Source organism: Littorina saxatilis, linkage group LG8 (genome assembly GCF_037325665.1).
Source record: "Littorina saxatilis isolate snail1 linkage group LG8, US_GU_Lsax_2.0, whole genome shotgun sequence".
NCBI classification, from domain to species: domain Eukaryota; kingdom Metazoa; phylum Mollusca; class Gastropoda; order Littorinimorpha; family Littorinidae; genus Littorina; species Littorina saxatilis.
In genome coordinates this window covers 73,920,308-73,943,491 of record NC_090252.1, presented here as the reverse complement: position 1 = coordinate 73,943,491, position 23,184 = coordinate 73,920,308, and the positions used below count along the sequence as shown (strand labels likewise).

The window sequence follows — 23,184 nt, the reverse complement described above, 5'->3', positions numbered from 1 at the left end:
AACATACACTACACGGCACTTGCCTGAGAGGTTACAACTTCTCTTAATTTAATGCTATAGATTGAAACATACATTACACGGCACTTACCTGAGAGGTTACAACTTCTCTTAATTTAATACTATAGATTGAAACATACATTACACGGCACTTACCTGAGAGGTTACAACTTCTCTTAATTTAATGCTATAGATTGAAACATACATTACACGGCACTTACCTGAGAGGTTACAACTTCTCTTAATTTAACACTATAGATTGAAACATACATTACACGGCACTTACCTAAGAGGTTACAACTTCTCTTAATTTAATAATATAGATTGAAACATACATTACACGGCACTTACCTAAGAGATTACAACTTCTCTTAATTTAATACTATAGATTGAAACATACACTACACGGCACTTACCTAAGAGGTTACAACGTCTCTTAATTTAATACTATAGATTGAAACATACATTACACGGCACTTACCTGAGAGGTTACAACTTCTCTTAATTTAATACTATAGATTGAAACATACACTACACGGCACTTACCTGAGAGGTTACAACTTCTCTTAAGCTTAATTTAATACTATAGATTGAAACATACGCTACACGGCACTTACCTGAGAGGTTACAACTTCTCTTAATTTAATACTATAGATTGAAACATACACTACACGGCACTTACCTGAGAGGTTACAACTTCGCTTAATTTAATACTATAGATTGAAACATACACTACACGGCACTTACCTGAGAGGTTACAACTTCTCTTAATTTAAAGGCTTTAAACAAAATAATAGTATTACAGGGGCACATTTCTGACAACAGTTTCTTGCGGCGAGACTAAGAGCAAGCTAAGTCGAAAGAGACTTGGGTTTTTATATATTTAAATGGGATAAATTGTTCTCTAAGAGAGAAAGAGAGAGAGAGAGAGAGAGAGAGAGAGAGAGAGAGAGAGAGAGAGAGAGAGAGAGAGAGAGAGAGAGACAAGACAAGACAAGACAAAATCTTTATTATCGAGGGTAATAGATAAGCAAGAATATTGCTTTTTTACATCCAGCCCTCGCCCTAATATAGGGTCAACAAGAACAGAAAACAATATAATCAAATAACTATCACATCAAACTTATAATACATTATATATATATACAGATATACATTTGTCATGCTGCATTTTAAGTACAATTTCCAATAATAAATATGTCAATTTTTAACATATCTTAATTTAGATCTGCATATTATTATAATTTAGTTTAACATGCACATACATTTTAAATGAATTGTTGAACCATTCAGCACATGTTTAGTTGCATTATGTGCGACATATAATTTTTTTTGAAGCTGTCTGTGTTTGTTTTATGCTTAAGAAAAATAGGAAGTGAGTTCCATAGGACCGCACCTGAATATAGAAGGCTTGATTTGAAAAGGTCAATACGTGGAGTCGGTGTGATGATTTTTAGTCTGTTATAGTTCAAAATAAAATTATCACGTAATGTCTCCGGTGCATATCCTGACATCACTTTATGCATTATAACACCTTTATTATACATTAACCTTTTTTGAAATGGTAATACTTGCAAATTTGTATAATCAGATTCTGAAGGAGTGTGATTTTTTAGCATAATAAGCTTAACTGCTCTTCTGTGAAGACTGGCTAAAGGTTTCAAAACATTAGCACTTGCACAATCCCACACAGTGGATGCATAATCAATATTTGACAAGATGTGATTGTAAAAAAAAATCTTTCGCGAGTGGAGATTCAAGAAATGTTTTATTTTTGATAACTGATATATTTTTTGGGAAGCAATCTTACAGATGTAATCAATGTGATCATGCCATGATAAATTATTATCAATCTTTACACCAAGGACTTTGTGGTGAGACACTTCTTCCAATACTTGATTTTTAATATAAAGAGGTGGAATGCTCGATAATAGATTTTGTCGTTTCTGTCTTGTGGTTATTAGCATAAATTTTGTTTTAGTATGGTTAAGAGACATATGGTTTAACTCTGACCAATTCAGGAGTGCATCAATGCTTTCTTGTAGAGTTTTTGATAAATAATTTATGGAATGGTGACTAGAATGAATAGTAGTGTCATCTGCAAACAACTCACAGTTATTATCTATGTACAGTGGTAAATCATTGACATAAATGGAGAACAATAATGGGCCTAAAACAGATCCCTGTGGGACCCCATATTTCAAAGTACTTTCATTTGAATATGATGCATTAGTAAATGTAATTTGTTTTCTATTTAAAAGAAAAGATTTAAGAATATTAATGGTGGTGCATTGCATGCCATATATTGACAATTTCCTAATGAGAAGAGAATGATCAATAACATCGAACGCCTTTGCAAAATCAACAAACAGTGCTGCAGAAAATTTGTTAGAATTTATGTTGGTTAGCCATTGATCAATTAGATTTATAAGAGCTGTATGACATGAGTGCTTTTTGCGAAAACCAGATTGTTTTGGATGGAATAAATTGTTTTTATCAAAATGTGCTAAGGCATGTTTATATATATGTTTTTCCAAGGGTTTTGAAAGTGGTGACAGGATTGAAATAGGCCTGTAATTAGAAGGATCAGAAGGATCACCTGATTTAAACAGAGGGATTACCTTAGCTTGCTTAAATGCTGTTGGAAAATAAGAAGTGGTAATGCATAAGTTGTAAATGTATGTCAAGGTGTCTGTTATTACAGGAGCAGCTATTTTCAATATTTTACTGTCTATTCTATCTACACCCCGGGTTCCTGTTTGTTTGAGATGAACAAGTGCAAAGTAAACTTCAGACACAGTCATGTGTTGTAGCGGCATTTCTGCCTCTATTCTCTTGGATTTGCAATGATCTATTAAGGTATTTAAATCATTTTCTTGTGTTCTATCAATAGGAATAACTTTTTCTCCCACTGTAGAAAAATGTAAATTAAGTTTATCAGCAGAAATGTTTTTCATGGCAGTTGGGTGTGAATTAGAACGCTTGTTTGTTAATAAATTAATGGCTTTCCAAATTGATTTTGAATCTTGTTTAGATGACACTAGTTCAGTGAAATAGTTTTTCTTTTTAGTTCTTTTTAGGGAACTTACATTATTTCTTTGCCGTTTATATCCTTCAAAATCACCCTTTGCTTTCAAATAATCCCTGTGGTTTGCAGCATCTTCTGTTTCTTGATCAAGCCACTTTGGTTTCTCAATATGTCTAACTCTGTGCGTAATTAATGGTGCATGTTTATCATAAATAGAAATAAAAATATTATACCAATGCTCCAAAGCTTTATCAGGATTCTGAAAGCTATAGACTTCAGAAAGAGGACTGTGAATTAAATCAGAGAGAAAATCATTTTTATTAAAACGCGAGAAACGACGATAAGTTACAGTTTTATGTCCAGCTTTAGGGATTTTAATACCTTTCCTTGACCAGGTAAGACAAACTGGATAATGATCACTGCAAGATAAAATAGGAACGCATGTTTCAATAATATTTTGTTTTTCTGACACATAAATATGATCAATAAGAGTTTTAGAAACAGCCATGACCCTAGTGGGTAACTGAACCATTTGTTGCAAATCAAAGCTATTAATTGTATTATTCCAATTTTTATGTGGCTTCATTAAATCAATATTAAAATCTCCTAAGAGCAAGATTTCTTTTGAATCCAGTGTTGCAGAGTCCATCATAATAGTAAAGTTATCTGCCCAATTTACTCTTTCAGAAGGGTTTCTATAAATAAATCCTAATAGTAAGGGCGGAGATCTTTTCAATTTAACTTCAATCCATATTGATTCAACTCCATGAACCTCAAGATGAGCTAGTCGTTTATATGTAACTGATTCACTTATGTAAACAGTAATGCCTGTTTCATTCGTTTTAACAGGATCATTACGAATAAGAGTATATCCTGGAACAATGATGTCAGAGTCTAACACATTATCTGATAGTCTGGATTCAGAAAAACCAAACATATGAAAACTTTTTCCAGAATTAAAAAGCACATTTGAAACATCAGTCATTTTGTTATATAAATGATTAATATTCAGGTGTCCAATGCGAAGCCCTTCCTTATTCGGCCAAGATGTTTTAGTTGAAGTCATGGTATGTTTATAATTCCACAGCTTTGTTCTTTTCCTTTTTTATTTTTTAAATAATGACGAAAAGCAAGTAATGAAAAGTAACTACTTTTTCACAGACTATGCAAGCCTGTTGAAAAGTTGCTTGCAATTTGAAGAAAAAAAAGAATACAGGTATATAATAACAATAATTATAAATGTTATACTAACAATTCCAAATTCGTAATAATAAAACTGAATGATGTCAGCAACCCAATATTGTCAGACACTATATTTCCAAATCTATATATACCACCACATACACAAGGTGAAGATAAACACCACTTAGTCAACACATCAATTCAGTTGAACTCATAAGTTCACTGACAATTGATGAAGAATTAAATAAATTGCTACTACATTTAAAGAGAATTACAATGTCAGGAATCCGTTGATCCTTAAATTCAGAAATAGCAGCAACACCGTCATATAATCATATTGATGCACTTACAAATGTAATCAACTCCTTTTGATTACATTGTTAACAATCATATGATAAACAGAGGAAGTGTACGTATTTTGTTCTCACAAAAAAAGATAGCTCAGCCATGAGCATTGTCACAATTCGAAATTCATAATAATCAAACTGAATAATGTCAGCAAATCAATCTTATCATACACTCAATGACCAATAATATACACCATAACGGACACAAGGGTGCAAATAAAGACCTCTTATTCCACACATCAGTTCAGTTTCACTCATCATTTTTTTTTCAAATGATGCAGAATTAGATAATTAGCCGTTCATTTCACAGATAATTGCAATGTCAGCACTTCGTTGATCCATAAATTCAGAAGTAGCAGCAACACTGTCACATAATCATAATGATGCATTAAAAAAATGTAATCAGATCCTTTTGATTACATTGATAACAAACCATATGATAATAAGCAGTGATGTACGTATTATTTCTCACACAAAAATAGCTCAGCTATCAGCATTGTCACAAGGAGGGAAGTGATTGATTGATAATAATAATGTCAATGTTATAGAGAGAGAGAGAGAGAGACTGATCCAGTGTTTTCTCAATGGTGAAGTGTGTTACAGAGTGCGATAGTGGGTGTCAGTGTGTAGTTAAGTGTGTGAAGGAGAGTCCAGACCCGCACAGCAAATAGTAACACGACAACTGAGTCTGATCCAAGAAAAAGTCATTCGATGCCAGAATCAACCAGGAATTACATCAGTAAATAGATAAATAAATGAATAATTCATTAAATAACAATACAATCTTCAGGGAGTAATGCAGCGCAAGTCCATTACAGCAGCTCAAACACATAAACCACATACAGTATACAACGTTTTTAACCGAAACATACTTGTTGCTGAAGTGTTCCTTCTCTTGCTCGATGTCTCTGTCATTCTAACACACAACATTCTCTTTCAAATTTCTTTTTTTTCACGAAAAACAGCATTTCATGGATTGATTGATTGGTTTTCACTTCAATTTATTTTATTATTTCTTTTTTATGTTGTACATGTAGAAGCTTGAGCTTGCTCTGTAACCAAAAAAAAAAGCAATTCGCGAAGGCTGCAAAGCTAAACAAATAGATTTAAAAAAAAACACCAAAAACCACATAATTTTCAACAACAACAGCAACAAAGGCAACAGCACGTAAAACAATGATACTGCATGACGATAGAGAACCTTTACCCAGATTATATTCAAACCAAATCTGATACCCATCGTCGAATAACTGTAAAGCAAGGATGAAAAGGACAGCCTCAGATCCAAGGGAGGCTATCTATGTTACGTAGTTTAATAAGCTTGGCAGAGTTGTTTGCTCTCTCTCTCTCTCTCTCTCTCTCTCTCTCTCTCTCTCTCTCTCTCTCTCTCTCTCTCTCTCTCTCTCTCTCTCTCTGAGTCTCTGTCTGACTACTGTTTCTGTATCTCTCTTAATTGATTTGAATGATAATAATAATTGTCAGAAAATACTGGTGTCACATGACTGACGTGAAACAGTTGATTGGCTAATGGCAATGCGCACTAACCCTTTTCCAGAGAGTGTATTCTTACGCCTTTTGCCACAGCGAGGCTGTGCCCCTTCTCTCGATTTGAGAAAATTCTTCTCATTCTAGTGACATGTACCTTATCTTCTCCACATTACCAAACAAGAAAAATGTTCATTCAAAATGAACAGGCGTCCATGTTATTTTGACAAAATGAATATTTTTGTTAAAGAAGCTGGCAAGCACACCCTTTCGAATATAGCGGAAGTAGTTTCGACCCTAAATGCTTAAGTACTTAGGCCTTAAACTTAAGTATGGGTTGATAGAATATTTTAATATAAGTGCAGTTTATATTTCAAAGTTTGGAGTCGTAGATCATTCTTTTCTTTAAGTTGTATTCAGTTAACATTTTTTAGTTTTTGCCCACTAAGGCATTTGCAACATGAAATTTCAGTATTTTTTAAGTTTTTACCCCCCCCCCCCCCCCCCAAAATGACATGTTTTAACAATTTGAAGTTTTTGTCTAAACATGAAGTGACATTCTAAGATCTGAAAGCTTTTTTTTTTTTTTTAATGCAACGTCATGAATAATATTTTCAATTTTTTGCATTAAAGAAGCTGGCAAGCACACCCTTTCGAATATAGTGGAAGTAGATTCGACCCTAAATGCTTAAGTACTTAGGCCTTAAACTGAAGTACGTGTTGACAGAATATTTTAATATAAGTGCAGTTTATATTTCAAAGTTTGGAGTCGTAGATCATTCTTTTTGGATGCAAAATGACTAACATGTATCACTATCAGTGAAATTTGTTGTTTAATTCTGCAAGCAAATGTTTGTGCTGTTATTGCATTATTTGCAAAAAACGCACAGAAAAAACACTATTTTTGACGACTCACTGCAGTTATCCCAGGTGCGGTTAGATAGACGCGCATACATGTAAGTACAGTTTATTTTCTAGGTTTGGTATCGTAGATAATTTTTTTGGAATGCAATGTGACAAACATGTATTGATACAGTTTGTTGTATAATTTTGCAAGTGAATATGTGTTTATTGGCTGCATGTTTCACTAAAACGCAGTAAAATAAAAACTTTTTCGTTGCTTTTGTTGTTTCCTTTGATTGCAGCCAAATGACTTGCTCTAGGGGGCTGAAAATTAAGTGGAAGACACTTTGAGATATAAGGAATCGGATAGGCCATGACACGAGAAGGTGTAGAAATCTGCTTGCAGACAGCTTTAACATGACATCACATATTGATATATTTTTTAAGTTTTTGCATATAATTATATTACCCCATTTTTGAGGTCACGTTTTAACTTTGGTTAAGTGTTTGCCCACAACTGACATTAGATTATATTTAAACATTTTACATTATTTTTCTAGCACATGTTCATGTTAGTCTGCGCCATCCATTTCTGTGAAAAATACCAGTGTTCAACATTGATGAAATCATGGACATGCGAGTTGGCACTGTCAAGAGAAACATTTGTAGTTTTAGTTTTGGAAACACGGCGTCGCTTTCGTCTGTCTTTCTGTGAAAAAGAGTGTTCAACATTGATGAAATCATGGACAGGCAGTCTTGATGAAACATTTACAGTTGCTTCAATAGCACAGGGATGTTGCTACAAATTCATACCTATAGGACAAATGTCCTGAGTTCTTCAGCATCAATAGGACATTTGACCGCTTTCAGAAAGTTTCATAGGACATTATGAATTTGCGCCAAACAGCTTATAACATTCCATGGAATTGTTCCAAAGTCATGCGCCCACACACACACGCACACACACACACCCATGCGCGCGCGCTGTAGAACACACACATAATATAGTAAATACATCAACACAGTGTGCGTATAATGTTGTATTTGTTTTGTTTCAAAAAAACCACAAAAAAGAAACCAACATGAACAACTTCAGAGCCGCTGGAGTTGTCTCCCGTACTCCTGTAGCATGCACTGATCTATTCTAAAAATAATCCACTATTTTTAGATCAGTGCGCTGCACCGAGACGGTTATAAATACCCAAACGGCGCATACCGCAAACGGTTCGGGAATTCCCGACAAAAGAAAAGATCCGCACGCGGCACTGGCAACTTCAGTGTCAGCAGAACACGAGAGCGTTCGGTCTTTTAGAAGATTTGTATCTTGAAATGAAAATTAACGAATATTGCGCTGTCCGAAGGAATGGAGTACATATCGGACAATGACCACGCTCAGGCTAAAACGATAGGACATCTGACCGACATGCGGCAATGTGAATCGGACATTTGGGGATTTTCATCAATAAATGTCCGATGTCCGACACCTAACGACATCCCTGATAGCATGTGCTCTTTGCGAAAAACAAAAATTGTGTTCAGGTTCAAGTCCAAGGTTGATGTCATCATCAGCACGAGCATGACAGTTGTCATCAGCATCAATTTCATTTTCAGCTGTTGCTGTGTGTATCATAGAAACATTTCCACATGAATGACTGGTGCGTGACTCAGGGAAATAAGCGTGTTCAAGTGAGATATGTTCCGAAATGTCCTCCATACTCAAGCCAGGAAAATAACTTTGTTCAAGTTCACAAACATCCTGTATGTTCAATTCAGTGTAAGTACTATTTGCATGTAGAAAAGCTTCTTCCATGTTCCGCCCATTGTTAAACACAGACATACTTTCCTGTTCAACAAAAATGTCTGACAAAGAATTAGGCTGTTGTGGGTTCAATTCAATCCCAACATTGTCACTGTCAGTGGCACATTTCCCTTTCATGTTCAAAGGAGTCTTAGATGAAGTGGTACATTTGCGCTGATTTGTTTTTTCTTTTTGATCTCTGTCAGTGTCACTAATACTAATAGTACTAGCAGTACTGACTGGATTTGAAGTACAAAAATCTGTTGGCATACTGGAATGACCTGGTTTGAATGAACCAAGCTTGTTCTGTCCACATTGACTAGCAGAAGTTTGGATAGAACTTGGAGAAAAATGAACAGGTGTTAATTGGTAAAAGCATTGATAATGTGTTTCTAGAAAAACAGTCAAATCTGCAAAAGAATCAAATGACATCAAAACAGCAGCACCACCTGAAGAATGATCGCCATTTCTGTTTCTTTCATGGGAATCAAACAAATAAAAACACTGACTATCCAGGTTACCGTGAATGGCAATGGTCGATTCCTGAAATGTTGCAAGGATGTAGTTTGACACAGCAAAAGCCTGATGCAATCCCTCTTCTAGATTAGTCAAATGAAAGCCTTGGTCACTGACAACATTAGCAGGCAAGTAAGCGGGGTTAGTGTGTCCATTAATCATGTCGAAAAAATATTCTATTTCAACAGCATGTCCAACAACAGTTGTTGGCAAATGTTCGTGACCGATGTAACCATCAATGCCGACCCTCACCTTCATCATCACTGTCTCTTCTTGCTGTGCTAGCAGTAGAGCCACTATGACTACTGTCGTCGTCACTGTCAACATTTGCAGAGTCGCTGCTGTCACCATCATTAGCTGCACACGCGGCGTCACCACCTTCGTCACTGTTGTCACCGTTGTCAAAGTCCGGGTCGCCATGTGCATTGGCATCATGCACAGCTTGAACAGCTGCCTGCAAGACATTTGCAGTCACCTCTCTGTGTGCACCACCCACCTTCTTGGAGATACGCCGATAGGTGTTGTGCGACAATCCTGGAATCGACATGATGGCAGAGAACTTCCGAAGAGCTGCCTCGCCACATCCTAACTCGTTGAAGCACATGACAATGGAGTTGTTGACGTCAAACCCCATAGTGATGTTGTTGCTCCCATCAAGTCGGCTACATGAATGCTGCTGCTTTGTGAAGGTGCAATCCTGGTAAATACAAAAACAACAAAAAAGATTAGTAACAAACAACAAAAAAGCTAGAGAGCAAGAGAGAGTTTGAGAGAGAGAAAGAGAGAGTGGGAGAGAAAAAGAGCACTGATAATAATCACTAATATATTTCCTTTGTAATACTATTATCATCAGGGCTTACAGCTTTCAGATTATGTAGTTTTTCCCCCACACTGACAGTGACAACTGAAACTCAATCACAAAAATTCCAAGAGAGAGAGACTCAGTTTGGGAGAGCTGGTAATAACTAACAAGGCAAAATAACACAATACAAAAAAAATAGTAATTATAAAATGAGTTTACATACCTCACAAGCCAGTCTTATTTCTCTTGAATATCCCATCTTGTCACCAAACTCCAAAGCACCCCGACAGGGTTCCACAAGCGACCGCCCAAAACAGAGACTTCAAAGTTTTCAACTCAATGAAGCACCGCTCTTTGTCACTGTCCGTTTCGTCAGCTGCAGCAACGTAGTCTTTCATAACATCCAGTTTTCGTCTGGCAGTACACGGTTGTTCAGCTGGTACAATTCCATTGTTGTCATCAGCAAGCAGATCGTTCGAGATATCAGCATCTCCACTTGCAAAAATGGTATTCGCCGATCGTGTTCTCGTCAGCATTTTTCGCTTGCCAACGAGCCTTGGCTGCTTCTTTGCACTGCTGCTTGCGTGAACGTTTTCCCCGACCAAGCGGAGTCCTGTCTGGCACTAAATCTTGCAAATCTTGAGCGTTTGTATCCATGTTTTCCGATATTTTCGATGAACTTCGGACAGCAATGACCAATTTCCAAAATGCCGGAAGTTAGGTAGCGAGGTGAAAGTTGGTCACGTGACCGATCTAGGCCAATCACAAGCTCTCCAACGGTATGTGTCATGTCGGAACGGGGTTGGGAGAATTTGGCGTAACTAACAGTCAAACAAATGCATTTTTGGCATTTCAACACACAATGAAAATAAATTCTTGACACAGTTGGTTTTGAAACACCTTTATTTTGCATAAAATAAGTGTTTTATGTGAAAAACATCGGTTGAACCTGAATTAGAAAGGATTATTTGGTATAAATATGTCAAAATCTCAAAACTGACCACTTGAACACACAACACGATTTTTGACTTCAGACGTGTGTAGCCCCTGGCCTTAAAAGAATCCTTTGCATCATGGGCAGTAGCTCTAAACGTAAACTATGGCAACAACAACAACAACAATTCGGGGACGCCTAGAATCACACAATAATGTATCTGGAGTTTTTGCAGGCGATGTCTCAAAAAAAAAAAAAGTAGAGGCTCCGACGCGGGTACTATGCACGCACAACAGCCCGAAACTCCGTCGATAGAGAACACCCCTGGCCTAGGTGATGTCTCTATCGACGAAGTTTCGATTTGATAGTAGTAAGGGCAGTAACTCAAGACGTAAATGTGGCAGTGTCCCATAGGCAACCGCAGAGTTATCCTGTCCACAGGCAACGCTTACCTGATCCCAATTACTAGGCGTCCTCGGGGACGCCTAGAATGATGCTTGACACTAAATTTCCCGCGGCTAAAAACAGAAGTGTTTTTCTGACATATTTCATGCGCCTGTGCCACAGTGAGCCTATGCCTCTTCTTTCGACTGATTTGCGAAGATTCTTCTCATCCACCGTGTTAGTGGCATGTAGCTTATGCTTGACCCTAAAATTTCCCGCAGCTAAAAGCAGAAGTGTTTTTTTCTGACAGATGTCGAGCTAGACCATGCTATTCTGGAAGTCCATTGACTGTCCTACGTTCATAAAGCAGACGACAACGCCAGTTCAGGGGCCCCCAGTTCAGTACTGCAATGAACGGTTTTCGCATATTTCAAGACAGCTACGATGTACGTGTGTGATACGTGGAAATGTGATACTATTTATTTGCATGTATGATACAGGTACAAATGTGATAATTGTAGGCTTATACTAGTGATTACTGTGTGTGATACATGAAATGTGATATGAATGCTGTTTTTATATGTTATACTCTTACTTTCTAACAAGCGCAAATTCTTCTATGAAAATTGAAGCCAATAAAATTTGAGTTGAGTTGAGTAAACTAAAGACGCGAAGGCTTCAAAACATGCTTACCATGTGATCACAGCACCAACCTCCCTGATGATTGCAGATACATTGCGAGACAAAACATGCTTACCATGTGATCACAGCACCAACCTCCCTGATGATTGCAGATACATTGCGAGACATAACATGCTTACCATGTAATCATAGCGCCAACCTCCCAGATGAATGCAGATACATTGCGAGACATAACATGCTTACCATGTAATCATAGCACCAACCTCCCAGATGAATGCAGATACATTGCGAGACATAACATGCTTACCATGTAATCATAGCACCAACCTCCCAGATGACTGCAGATACATTGCGAGAAATAACATGCTTACCATGTAATCATAGCACCAACCTCCCAGATGATTGCAGACACATTGCGAGACATAACATGCTTACCATGTAATCATAGCACCAACCTCCCAGATGACTGCAGATACATTGCGAGACATAACATGCTTACCATGTAATCATAGCACCAACCTCCCAGATGATTGCAGACACATTGCGAGACAAAACATGCTTACCATGTAATCATAGCACCAACCTCCCTGATGACTGCAGATACATTGCGAGACATAACATGCTTACCATGTAATCACAGCACCAACCTCCCTGATGACTGCAGATACATTGCGAGACATAACATGCTTACCATGTAATCACAGCACCAACCTCCCTGATGACTGCAGATACATTGCGAGACATAACATGCTTACCATGTAATCACAGCACCAACCTCCCTGATGACTGCAGATACATTGCGAGACATAACATGCTTACCATGTAATCACAGCACCAACCTCCCTGATGATTGCAGATACATTGCGAGACATAACATGCTTACCATGTGATCATAGCACCAACCTCCCTGATGATTGCAGATACATTGCGAGACATAACATGCTTACCATGTGATCATAGCACCAACCTCCCTGATGACTGCAGATACATTGCGAGACATAACATGCTTACCATGACTGTAATCATAGCACCAACCTCCCTGATGATTGCAGATACATTGCGAGACATAACATGCTTACCATGTAATCACAGCACCAACCTCCCTGATGATTGTAGATACATTGCGAGACATAACATGCTTACCATGTGATCATAGCACCAACCTCCCAGATGATTGCAGATACATTGCGAGACATAACATGCTTACCATGTAATCATAGCACCAACCTCCCTGATGATTGCAGATACATTGCGAGACATAACATGCTTACCATGTAATCATAGCACCAACCTCCCTGATGATTGCAGATACATTGCGAGACATAACATGCTTACCATGTAATCATAGCACCAACCTCCCAGATGATTGCAGACACATTGCGAGACAAAACATGCTTACCATGTAATCATAGCACCAACCTCCCTGATGATTGCAGACACATTGCGAGACATAACATGCTTACCATGTAACCATAGCACCACCCTCCCAGATGACTGCAGATACATTGCGAGACATAACATGCTTACCATGTAATAACAGCACCAACCTCCCTGATGACTGCAGATACATTGCGAGACATAACATGCTTACCATGTAATCACAGCACCAACCTCCCTGATGACTGCAGATACATTGCGAGACATAACATGGTTACCATGTGATCACAGCACCAACCTCCCTGATGACTGCAGATACATTGCGAGACATAACATGCTTACCATGTAATCACAGCACCAACCTCCCTGATGACTGCAGATACATTGCGAGACATAACATGGTTACCATGTAATCATAGCACCAACCTCCCTGATGATTGCAGACACATTGCGAGACATAACATGCTTACCATGTAACCATAGCACCACCCTCCCAGATGACTGCAGATACATTGCGAGAAATAACATGCCAACTTTATTTGGTGCGAATGAGGGAACCAACGTGTCACTGTGAAATCAGGGGACGTCACTCTGGGGCTTGGGGGTTGTTCATTGTTTAGGAGCATAGAACATTCTGATACATGTTTTTCTACCAATATGATTACCTGGATATTAAAGCGAAACTGTATGCTTACATAACTGTAACTCATACTGTAAGTTGCTTATCAATAAAACGGTGCAGAGGGTAATCAAATCGTAGAATGCATGGTCGACGAATAAACCGTTAATACCCCCGACATTTACACACACAAAAGTAGATCTAACTCGACCTGTCCACAATTTACCCAAACGCCAGCAGAAAAATGTGCCTTGTCAAACGTTTTGATCAGTATTGTCGTTACTGACAACATTGTTATTGAAACAATCACAGTGAACTAAGAGATTAATTTTATAGAGCAAATCTTGAAAATAATGATTGAACTCAGCGCTAGTACTTGATTATAATTATGATTAATAATTCATTTTCTCGATTTGCTCTATAAATCTCTCAGCGCACTGTGATTGTTTGATGTGATCTGATGTCTCAATATCTTAAATAATAATAATGATAATAATAATAATAATAATAACTGGACATTTGTAAGTACCTAACCTATGGCTCTAGGCTCTTTACAAAAGAACATATACATAATTTAATAGAACATATAAATGCACACCCTACATAAAACAATTAACCAAACGGCCACAAATCACAACATGTACACTGTACACACAATATTCATAATGCTATACACACTATATATACACACATACCCAGCGAACACTTTCAACAATCTTACCAACTTTGTGGGAGAGGAGCACGTGCAGAAATGGAATATCAATCTCCTTTCGGTAACTGTAATCCAACACTGAACTTTGACCCTATAATCATAGCATGAGAATGTACAGGCTGCCTGTACTTGGAATGACCGGTCTGTTGTTCTTTCCGCCATCTAAACTGAGCAAAATAATTATTGCACCCATTTTCGTACCCCAACTAAAACATTCAATCCTGAGTAATTTCATTCAAACTTAATATGACATTACAGGCCCTTCACTTGGCTATATGGCGCACTTTCCGGATCAAAGATTTCTGTTATAGGTATCACGTGACCGCCGCCGAAGTAAGGGTACCCCCAAAAACGACCTGACAAAAACGTCAGGTACCAATAAAAAACTCGACAAAAATTCAGAATAGGCTTAACTCGGCAACGTTTACATACGATGAAAAAGCAAGATCAATTATCTATCCAGAACAGGTTGTCTTGTTTTGCTATAATTATTGCGTATCTCTTGTGAAATGTCAGGTGTGGAGCGCTTGAGCAGTAGACAACGAGGGGATTTTGCGTCCATTTTGAGGGGTGCCATGACAACAAGCGCTGTATTTCAGTAATGCCGGATTGGATTGCTTCGAAACTTAATGATTATGTAGCATTATCCAGTTTGCTGTCAGACTTTAATAAGAAATCAACAACTGAGAAAGTCTCAAAGCGGGAGTGAAAAAGCGAGCCACAGATCAAAGGGAGGCGATCCATGTTGCGTCATTTGACAGGCTTGGCAGAGTTGTTTGCTCTCTATCGCTATCTCCTATCGCTTGCCTCTCTCTCTCTCACTCTCTCTCTCTCACTCTCTCTCTCACTCTCTCTCTCTCACTCTCTCTCTATCATTCTCTCTCTCTCACTCTCTCTCCCTCTCTCTCACTCTCTCTCTCTCACTCTCTCTCTCTCACTCTCTCTCTCACTCTCTCTTTCTCACTCTCTCTCTCTCACTCTCTATCATTCTCTCTCTCTCACTCTCTCTCTCTCTCTCTCTCTCTCTCTCTCTCTCTCTCTCTCTCTCTCTCTTTTCATTTGTATCGTCAGCCCTTTGATTCCTGGTCTACGTCTACAGTTTCATCATCTTCATGTATTGCTATGTTATTGGTTTAAACTGTTTTATTTAACGTTTGTGCATTATTTACAAAAAACGCATATTGAGTAAACAACAACAAGCATAATGCTTATAGTGGTGTTCACTATTTCTAGAAAATTACATATAATATAAATGGCGGCTATTGTACAGTTTAAATGAAAAGCTTGCAAACCGTATGAAAAGAAAATTGAATGAAAATTGTACATCAAAACAAAAATCCGTTTGGGAATACATATATAATATTTATGGTGTTTGCGAGTAAGAGATAGGGAGGGAGAGAAGGAGGGAGGGAGGGGGAGAGAGGGGGAGAGTGAGAGTGCTATGTTATTCTACCTGATCTGAACATCAAGCGCCTTTCAGTAACTGAATGATGAACGAAGAGAGTACAGTGACTCTATACAGACTGCACGTGCTTGGAGTGTGGAGTGACAGCTCTCTTTCTCTCGCTACCATCTATTCATCACGCCAGGAAGGCATGTAGCCATCATGGCAAAGGGACAGCTCTCTTTCTCTCGCTAACATCTATTCATCACGCCAGGAAGGCATGTAGCCATCATGGCAAAGTGACAGCTCTCTTTCTCTCGCTACCATCTATTCATCACGCCAGGAAGGCATGTAGCCATCATGGCAAAGGGACAGCTCTCTTTCTCTCGCTAACATCTATTCATCACGCCAGGAAGGCATGTAGCCATCATGGCAAAGGGACAGCTCTCTTTCTCTCGCTAACATCTTGTCATCACGCCAGGAAGGCATGTAGCCATCATGGCAAAGGGACAGCTCTCTTTCTCTCGCTACCATCTTGTCATCACGTCAGGAAGGCATGTAGCCATCATGGCAAAGGGACAGCTCTCTTTCTCTCGTTACCATCTTGTCATCTCGTCAAGAAGGCATGTAGCCATCATGGCAAAGGGACAGCTCTCTTTCTCTCGCTACCATCTTGTCATCTCGTCAAGAAGGGAATGTAGCCATCATGGCAAATGAACAGCTCTCTTTCTCTCGCTGCCATCTTGTCATCTCGTCAAGAAGGCATGTAGCCATCATGGCAAAGGGACAGCTCTCTTTCTCTCGCTACCATCTTGTCATCACGCCAGGAAGACATGTGGCCATCGTGGCAAAGTGACAGCTCTCTTTCTCTCGCTGCCATCTTGTCATCTCGTCAAGAAGGTATGTAGCCATCATGGCAAAGTGACAGCTCTCTTTCTCTCGCTACCATCTTGTCATCTCGTCAAGAAGGCATGTAGCCATCATGGCAAAGGGACAGCTCTCTTTCTCTCGCTACCATCTTGTCATCTCGTCAAGAAGGCATGTAGCCATCATGGCAAAGTGACAGCTCTCTTTCTCTCGCTACCATCTTGTCATCACGCCAGGAAGGCATGTAGCCATCATGGCAAAGGGACAGCTCTCTTTCTCTCGCTAACATCTTGTCATCACGCCAGGAAGGCATGTAGCCATCATGGCAAAGGGACAGCTACCTTTCTCTCGCTACCATCTTGTCATCACGCCAGGAAGGCATGTAGCCATCATGGCAAAGGGACAGCTCTCTTTCTCTCGCTAACATCTTGTCATCACGCCAGGAAGGCATGTAGCCATCATGGCAAAGGGACAGCTCTCTTTCTCTCGCTACCATCTTGTCATCACGTCAGGAAGGCATGTAGCCATCATGGCAAAGGGAAAACAAAGCGGTCAATCTGAGAAAACAGAAGCAATCACAGAGAGAACAAAGATGCAAACGAATAAACGAACGAATGTTACTGAACTGAGCCTTGTCTCAACGGACGAGAAGAGAGAAACAAATGCATATATATTATAAGGGATGTTGATATACAAAGCCGAGAAGAAATGAATTCGAATTCTTATGCGAAATTTCGAGCCAAAGGCATTCAATACTGTTCACTGCCAGATCAGCCCTGCGCTTAACAAACTTTGCAATGGAATCATGGACATAAACAGCAAGACCAGTATCCCAGCCAGCAAGACATTAGCGGCCGATAATCGGCCGAACACCCTTCAAAAAGTCGGGCCGGTGACGTCAAAACATACGACGCGGGTGTTGGCCCGACTAACTTTTGCAAAGAGGCAACGAGGCGGCCGACAGGCGGCCGAACACCTGCACTATGGAGGCACGCATCCGGTCCGATGCTAATCGGCCCGATAACTTGTTGGACCTGCGGCCCGACACCTTATGCCGACAAAGGGAAGATATCGATGTCAGCGGGAAGACATCGGGACGATGTCGGCATAAGGTGTCGGGCCGCAGGTCCAACAAGCCATCGGGCCGATTAACATCGGACCGGATGCGTGCCGCCATAGTACAGGTGTTCGGCCGCCTGTCGGCCGCCTCGTTGCCTCTTTGCAAAAGTTAGTCGGGCCAACACCCTCGTCGAATCTTTTGACGTCACCTGCCCGACTTTTTGAAGGGTGTTCGGCCGACTATCGGCCGCTAATGTCTTGCTGGCTGGGCATGCAGCTACAGATACAGCAGTATGTACCACCCCCCCCCCCCCCAAGTGTAACAGTGCAAAATTCACTTACAGCTACAGCAGTACAACCCCCCCTCCCCCCAGTGTTACAGTAGACAACAAACCTACAGATACAGCAGTGTGTACATCCCACCCCCCCGTTTGTAACAGTGCAAAACACATCACCAGCTACAGATACAGCCCCTACCGCCCTCACTGTAACAGTACAAACCACACCTACAGCTACAGCCGTATATACACCCCCCCCCCCTCAGTATTACAGTATAAAACACACCTACAGCAACAGATTCAGCAGTATGTACAACCCCCCAAGTGTAACAGTGCAAAAAGTACTTACAGCTACAGCTGTATGTACACCTCCCCTCCCCCTTTGTAACAGTACAAAACACACCTACAGCTACAGCAGTATGTATACCCCCCCCCCCCCCCCAATGTAACAGTGCAAAACACACTTACAGCTACAGATTCAGCGGTATATATGTACAACCCCCCCTCCCCTAACCCAAGTGTAACAGTGCAAAAAACACCTACAGCTACCGCAGTATGTACACCCCCCCCCCCCAACTGTAACAGCACAAATCGCACCTACTGCTACAGATGCAGCAGTGTGTACAACCCCCCTCCCCCCCCCCCCCCAGTGTAACAGTGCAAAACACACCTACAGCTACAGATTATGAGATACAGCAGTATGTACAACCCTCACCCCCCCCCCCCCCACTGTAACAGTACAAAACTCATTTACACTTACAGTTACAGATTCAGAAAATGTTATGTACACCCCCCTCCCCCCGCTGCCACCACTGTAACAGTACAAAACATACCTACAGCAGTATGTACAACACTCCACCGCCTTCCCCAGTGTAGAGTGCAAAACACACCTAGAGCTACAGATACAGCAGTATGTTCAACCCCCCCCCCCTCCCCTGTGTGCAAAACACACCTACAGCTACAGATACATCAGTATGTACAACCCCCCCCCCCCCCCCAAGTGTAACAGTACAATACAAAACACGCCTACAGCTACAAATTCAGCAGTATGCACACCCCCCCCCCCCCAGTGTTACTGTGCAAAACACACCTACAGCTACAGATTCAGCAGTATGTACACCCCCCCCCCCCCAAGTGTACATCAGTGCAAAACACACCACCAGCTAGATCAGTATGTACAACCCCCCCCCCCCCCCCCCCCAAGTGTTACAATGCAATACACACACCTACAGCTACAGATACATCAGTATGTACACCCCACCCCCCAAGTGTAACAGTGCAAACCACACTTACAGCTACAGATTCAGCAGTATCATGAGTATGTACTCCACCCCCCCTCCCCCACTGTAACAGGACAAAACACACCTACATCTACATATACAGATACAGCAGTATGTCCCCCCCCCCCCCCACTGTATAACAGCAAAACTAACATTTAAGCAAAAACAAGAAGGGCAAAGCTCATACGACTCACATGCTTGACCTTGACCTTTACATGACCTTGACCTTCAGGGTCAAGGTCAAATAACTAAACCTAGCAATATGACATACACTAAGAACTGCTTTACACATTTTTCCTACCAAAATACATGTGACCTTGACCCAAGGTCAAGGTCATCCAAGGTCATGCAACACAAAGCTGTTAATTCAAGACATAGGAAGTACAATGGTGCTTATTGGCTCTTTCTACCAAGAGATACGGTCACTTTTAGTGGTTCACTACCTTATTTTGGTCACATTTCATAAGGGTCAAAGTGACCTTGACCTTGATCATATGTGACCAAATGTGTCTCATGATGAAAGCCTAATATGTGCCCCACATAATGTTTAAGTTTGAAACAGTTATCTTCCATAGTTCAGGGTCAAGGTCACTTCAAAATATGTATACAATCCAACTTTGAAGAGCTCCTGTGACCTTGACCTTGAAGCAAGGTAAACTAAACTGGTATCAAAATATGGGGCTTACTTTGCCCTATATATCATATATAGTTGAGGTATTCAATCTCAAAACCTTCAGAGAAAATGGGGAAAATGTGAAAAATAGCTGTTTTTTAGACAACATTTATGTCCCCTGCGACCTTGACCTTGAAGCAAGGTCAAGATGCTATGTATGTTTTTTGGGGCCTTATCATCATACACCATCTTGCCAAATTTGGTACTGATAGACTGAATAGTGTCCAAGAAATATCCAACGTTAAAGTTTTCCGGACGGACGTCCGGACGTCCGGACGGACGGACGGACGACTCGGGTGAGTACATAGACTCACTTTTGCTTCGCATGTGAGTCAAAAAACGAAATCACTTACTCGCTCCATCCGTCGGTTGTCCTCGAGTTGACGTTATAACAGCTTGAACACACCTGTAGGTTTCCATCCGTCCTTGGACAGTTCTCCGCGCAAACACCAGTGATATTTCAACATCAGAAATATCAAAGAGTGACTGGCTACACAACTTGTCAACTATCACCGCCACCACGTGGCACTGGGACCAGCACTCAGATTGAGATCCCGAGGCGACATTCGTCTCGGATAACATATCATCAATGTGCTGTCCAACATTCGCAAGAATGTCTCTTCTTTCGATATTAACGTGAACTAAGAAAACAAATAAACTTCGCTCACGCGGGAAAGTAGCAGCCGGCCATGTTTACACTCAATCTTGTTTACCGTAAGGAAAGCTATGAGAGTATTTCAAGTATATATGATGGCGTATTTTTAAAATGTAAAACTCATGGTTTGAGCTCATGCTGTATTTGATTGCAAATATACAAATGAAATTTACAATTAATTATCCTACTCCTATGTGAAAAAGTCAACAAATATGAATAATTCAGTTTCGCATTTGCAGGGTCATGTCACGCCGTTGACGGGCCGACCCTTGAACAGGGGACGTAACAAATGTTAAAATAATGATCATAAATTTGTTATCTCCCGTAACTCTGCATAATTTTATCGACAGCAACATTGCGTCGGGCCGATGTCGGGGTTTATTACGTATATTTGCCGAGTTTTACACACAGTCAAAACGGTATCGGCGCAACAACGGACGACGACACACGACATATGACGACGTCACCCGACTGAAATCGTCAATCGGCCGACGAAAGCTTGCTAGCTGGGATGTTGTACTTCCATACTGTCGCGTCGGATAACAGAATAGTGAGGTATCCGCAACATATCATCACAGATGCGTGAGTCCAGCCTAGTCTCTGAAATCCCAAACAACTGGGTTATGGGAGAATGTTGATTTAATAACACGCAGAGATCAGGAATTTTGTTCAAGAGATGATAAATGTTTAAGTGACCGATATTCAGTCCAGCGGCTGAAGCTAGTGCCGACATGCTTATAAATGTTAAGAGTACACGCAGAAGCAGACACAATGCGCACACACTGGACGTTGTAGAGTGAATGTTCAAGATTTGCCAGAAAAGGCAAAGTCCTTGTCGTCTACGAGTTACACAATAGAGTTGTAAACAATGTGCTACTACGTGTCACTGGCACGTCAGACGATATTGAGAAGTGCTAGAACCGAAGGGAAAGAAACACACTCTTTCCTCAGTGTCCACGTCACGTCACACAGACAGGCAGTCCGAGTACAACGCAAGGCACAACTAAAACACAGGTAGAGTCACTGCACAAAGGTGCAAAATCGCTTCGAATTTGATCGTAAGAGTATAAGCGCAACACAAGCTCTAGGTTGTCTAACACTGCTAAGAAGATTGAACCCAATAATGTTCATGCAAGGTGACCCGGCGATCGCGCTCACACACACACACACACATACACATACGCTCGCGCGCACACACACACACACACACACACACACACACCACACACACACACACACACACACACACACACACACACACACACACACACACAGAGAGAGAGAGAGAGAGAGAGAGAGAAAGAGGGAGAGAGAGAGAGAGAGAGAAAGAGGGAGAGAGAGAGAGAGGGAGAGGGAGAGAGAGAGAGAGGGGAGAGAGAGAGAGAGAGAGAAAGAGTGAGAGAGAGGGAGAGGGAGAGAGAGAGAGAGAGAGAGAGAGAGAGAGAGAGAGAGAGAGAACAAGAACAAGAACAACAAGAACAAGAACAATTCTTTATTTAACGAGGGTAATGGAGTAAGCAGTGATCTGCTTTTTTACATCTGGCCCTCGCCCTAAAGAGGGACTAGTCTAAAATTGCTAAAGAATAAGCAAGTAAAGGTGTCCCCACTCCCCACTGTATTTCCTGTTAGTGAGCTGCCTGATGTTTTTAGTGATTTTTTCATCCAGAAAGTAGCTGATATTAGATCAGAACTTGACACGCTAGCTGTTAATTCTGCTGCACCCACTCATGTTGATGCTTCCCCTGCCTGTACGTTTTTAGCATTCCAGAAAGTCAGTGAGAAGGACCTTAGAGAGATTATTTTGAAATCCAAACCTACAACTTGTCCACTTGATGCATTGCCCACACCATTACTTGTTGAAAACCTTGATCTTCTGTTGCCTGTTCTCACCCAGATTGTTAATGATAGCCTGTTGTCTGGTGTTTTTCCATCATTGTTCAAAACTGCACTTGTGAAACCGCTCCTTAAGAAATCCAATCTCGATGTAAATGTCTTAAAGAACTACCGCCCTGTTGTAACCTTTCATTTTTGTCAAAGATCATTGAGAAAGTAGTTTTAAAGCAGCTGTTAGTGTATTTGAACACCTATGATCTGATCTCGCATTCTCAGTCAGCATACCGTCCTTCTCACTGTACTGAGACTGCCCTGCTCAAGGTGACCAACGACATTCTGTCTGCTCTGGATGGTGGTGATGTGTCTGTGCTCACCCTACTGGACCTCTCGGCAGCGTTTGACACAATAGATCATGTCACACTGCTGAGCAGGCTCCATACCTTGTATGGCATCTCTGGTCCAGCGCTGGCATGGTTTGAGTCCTACCTT

General features: G+C 40.6%; 2 protein-coding genes across 6 annotated transcripts in view; one reads left to right on the top strand and one right to left on the bottom strand.

Moving 5' to 3' along the window:
• Nucleotides 1-23,184, top strand: part of LOC138974336 (mitochondrial import receptor subunit TOM70-like) — a 554,410-nt gene that overhangs the window by 456,332 nt on the left and 74,894 nt on the right. The gene's annotated exons all lie outside the window — the stretch shown is intronic.
• LOC138974327 (uncharacterized) lies at nt 7,910-11,422 on the bottom strand. The gene is made up of 2 exons (XM_070347049.1): nt 10,222-11,422; nt 7,910-9,893 (listed from the first exon to the last, which is right to left on the bottom strand). The coding sequence occupies exons 1-2, from the start codon at nt 10,255-10,257 to the stop codon at nt 9,432-9,434; spliced, it is 498 nt and encodes a 165-aa protein (XP_070203150.1). The 5' UTR covers nt 10,258-11,422; the 3' UTR covers nt 7,910-9,431.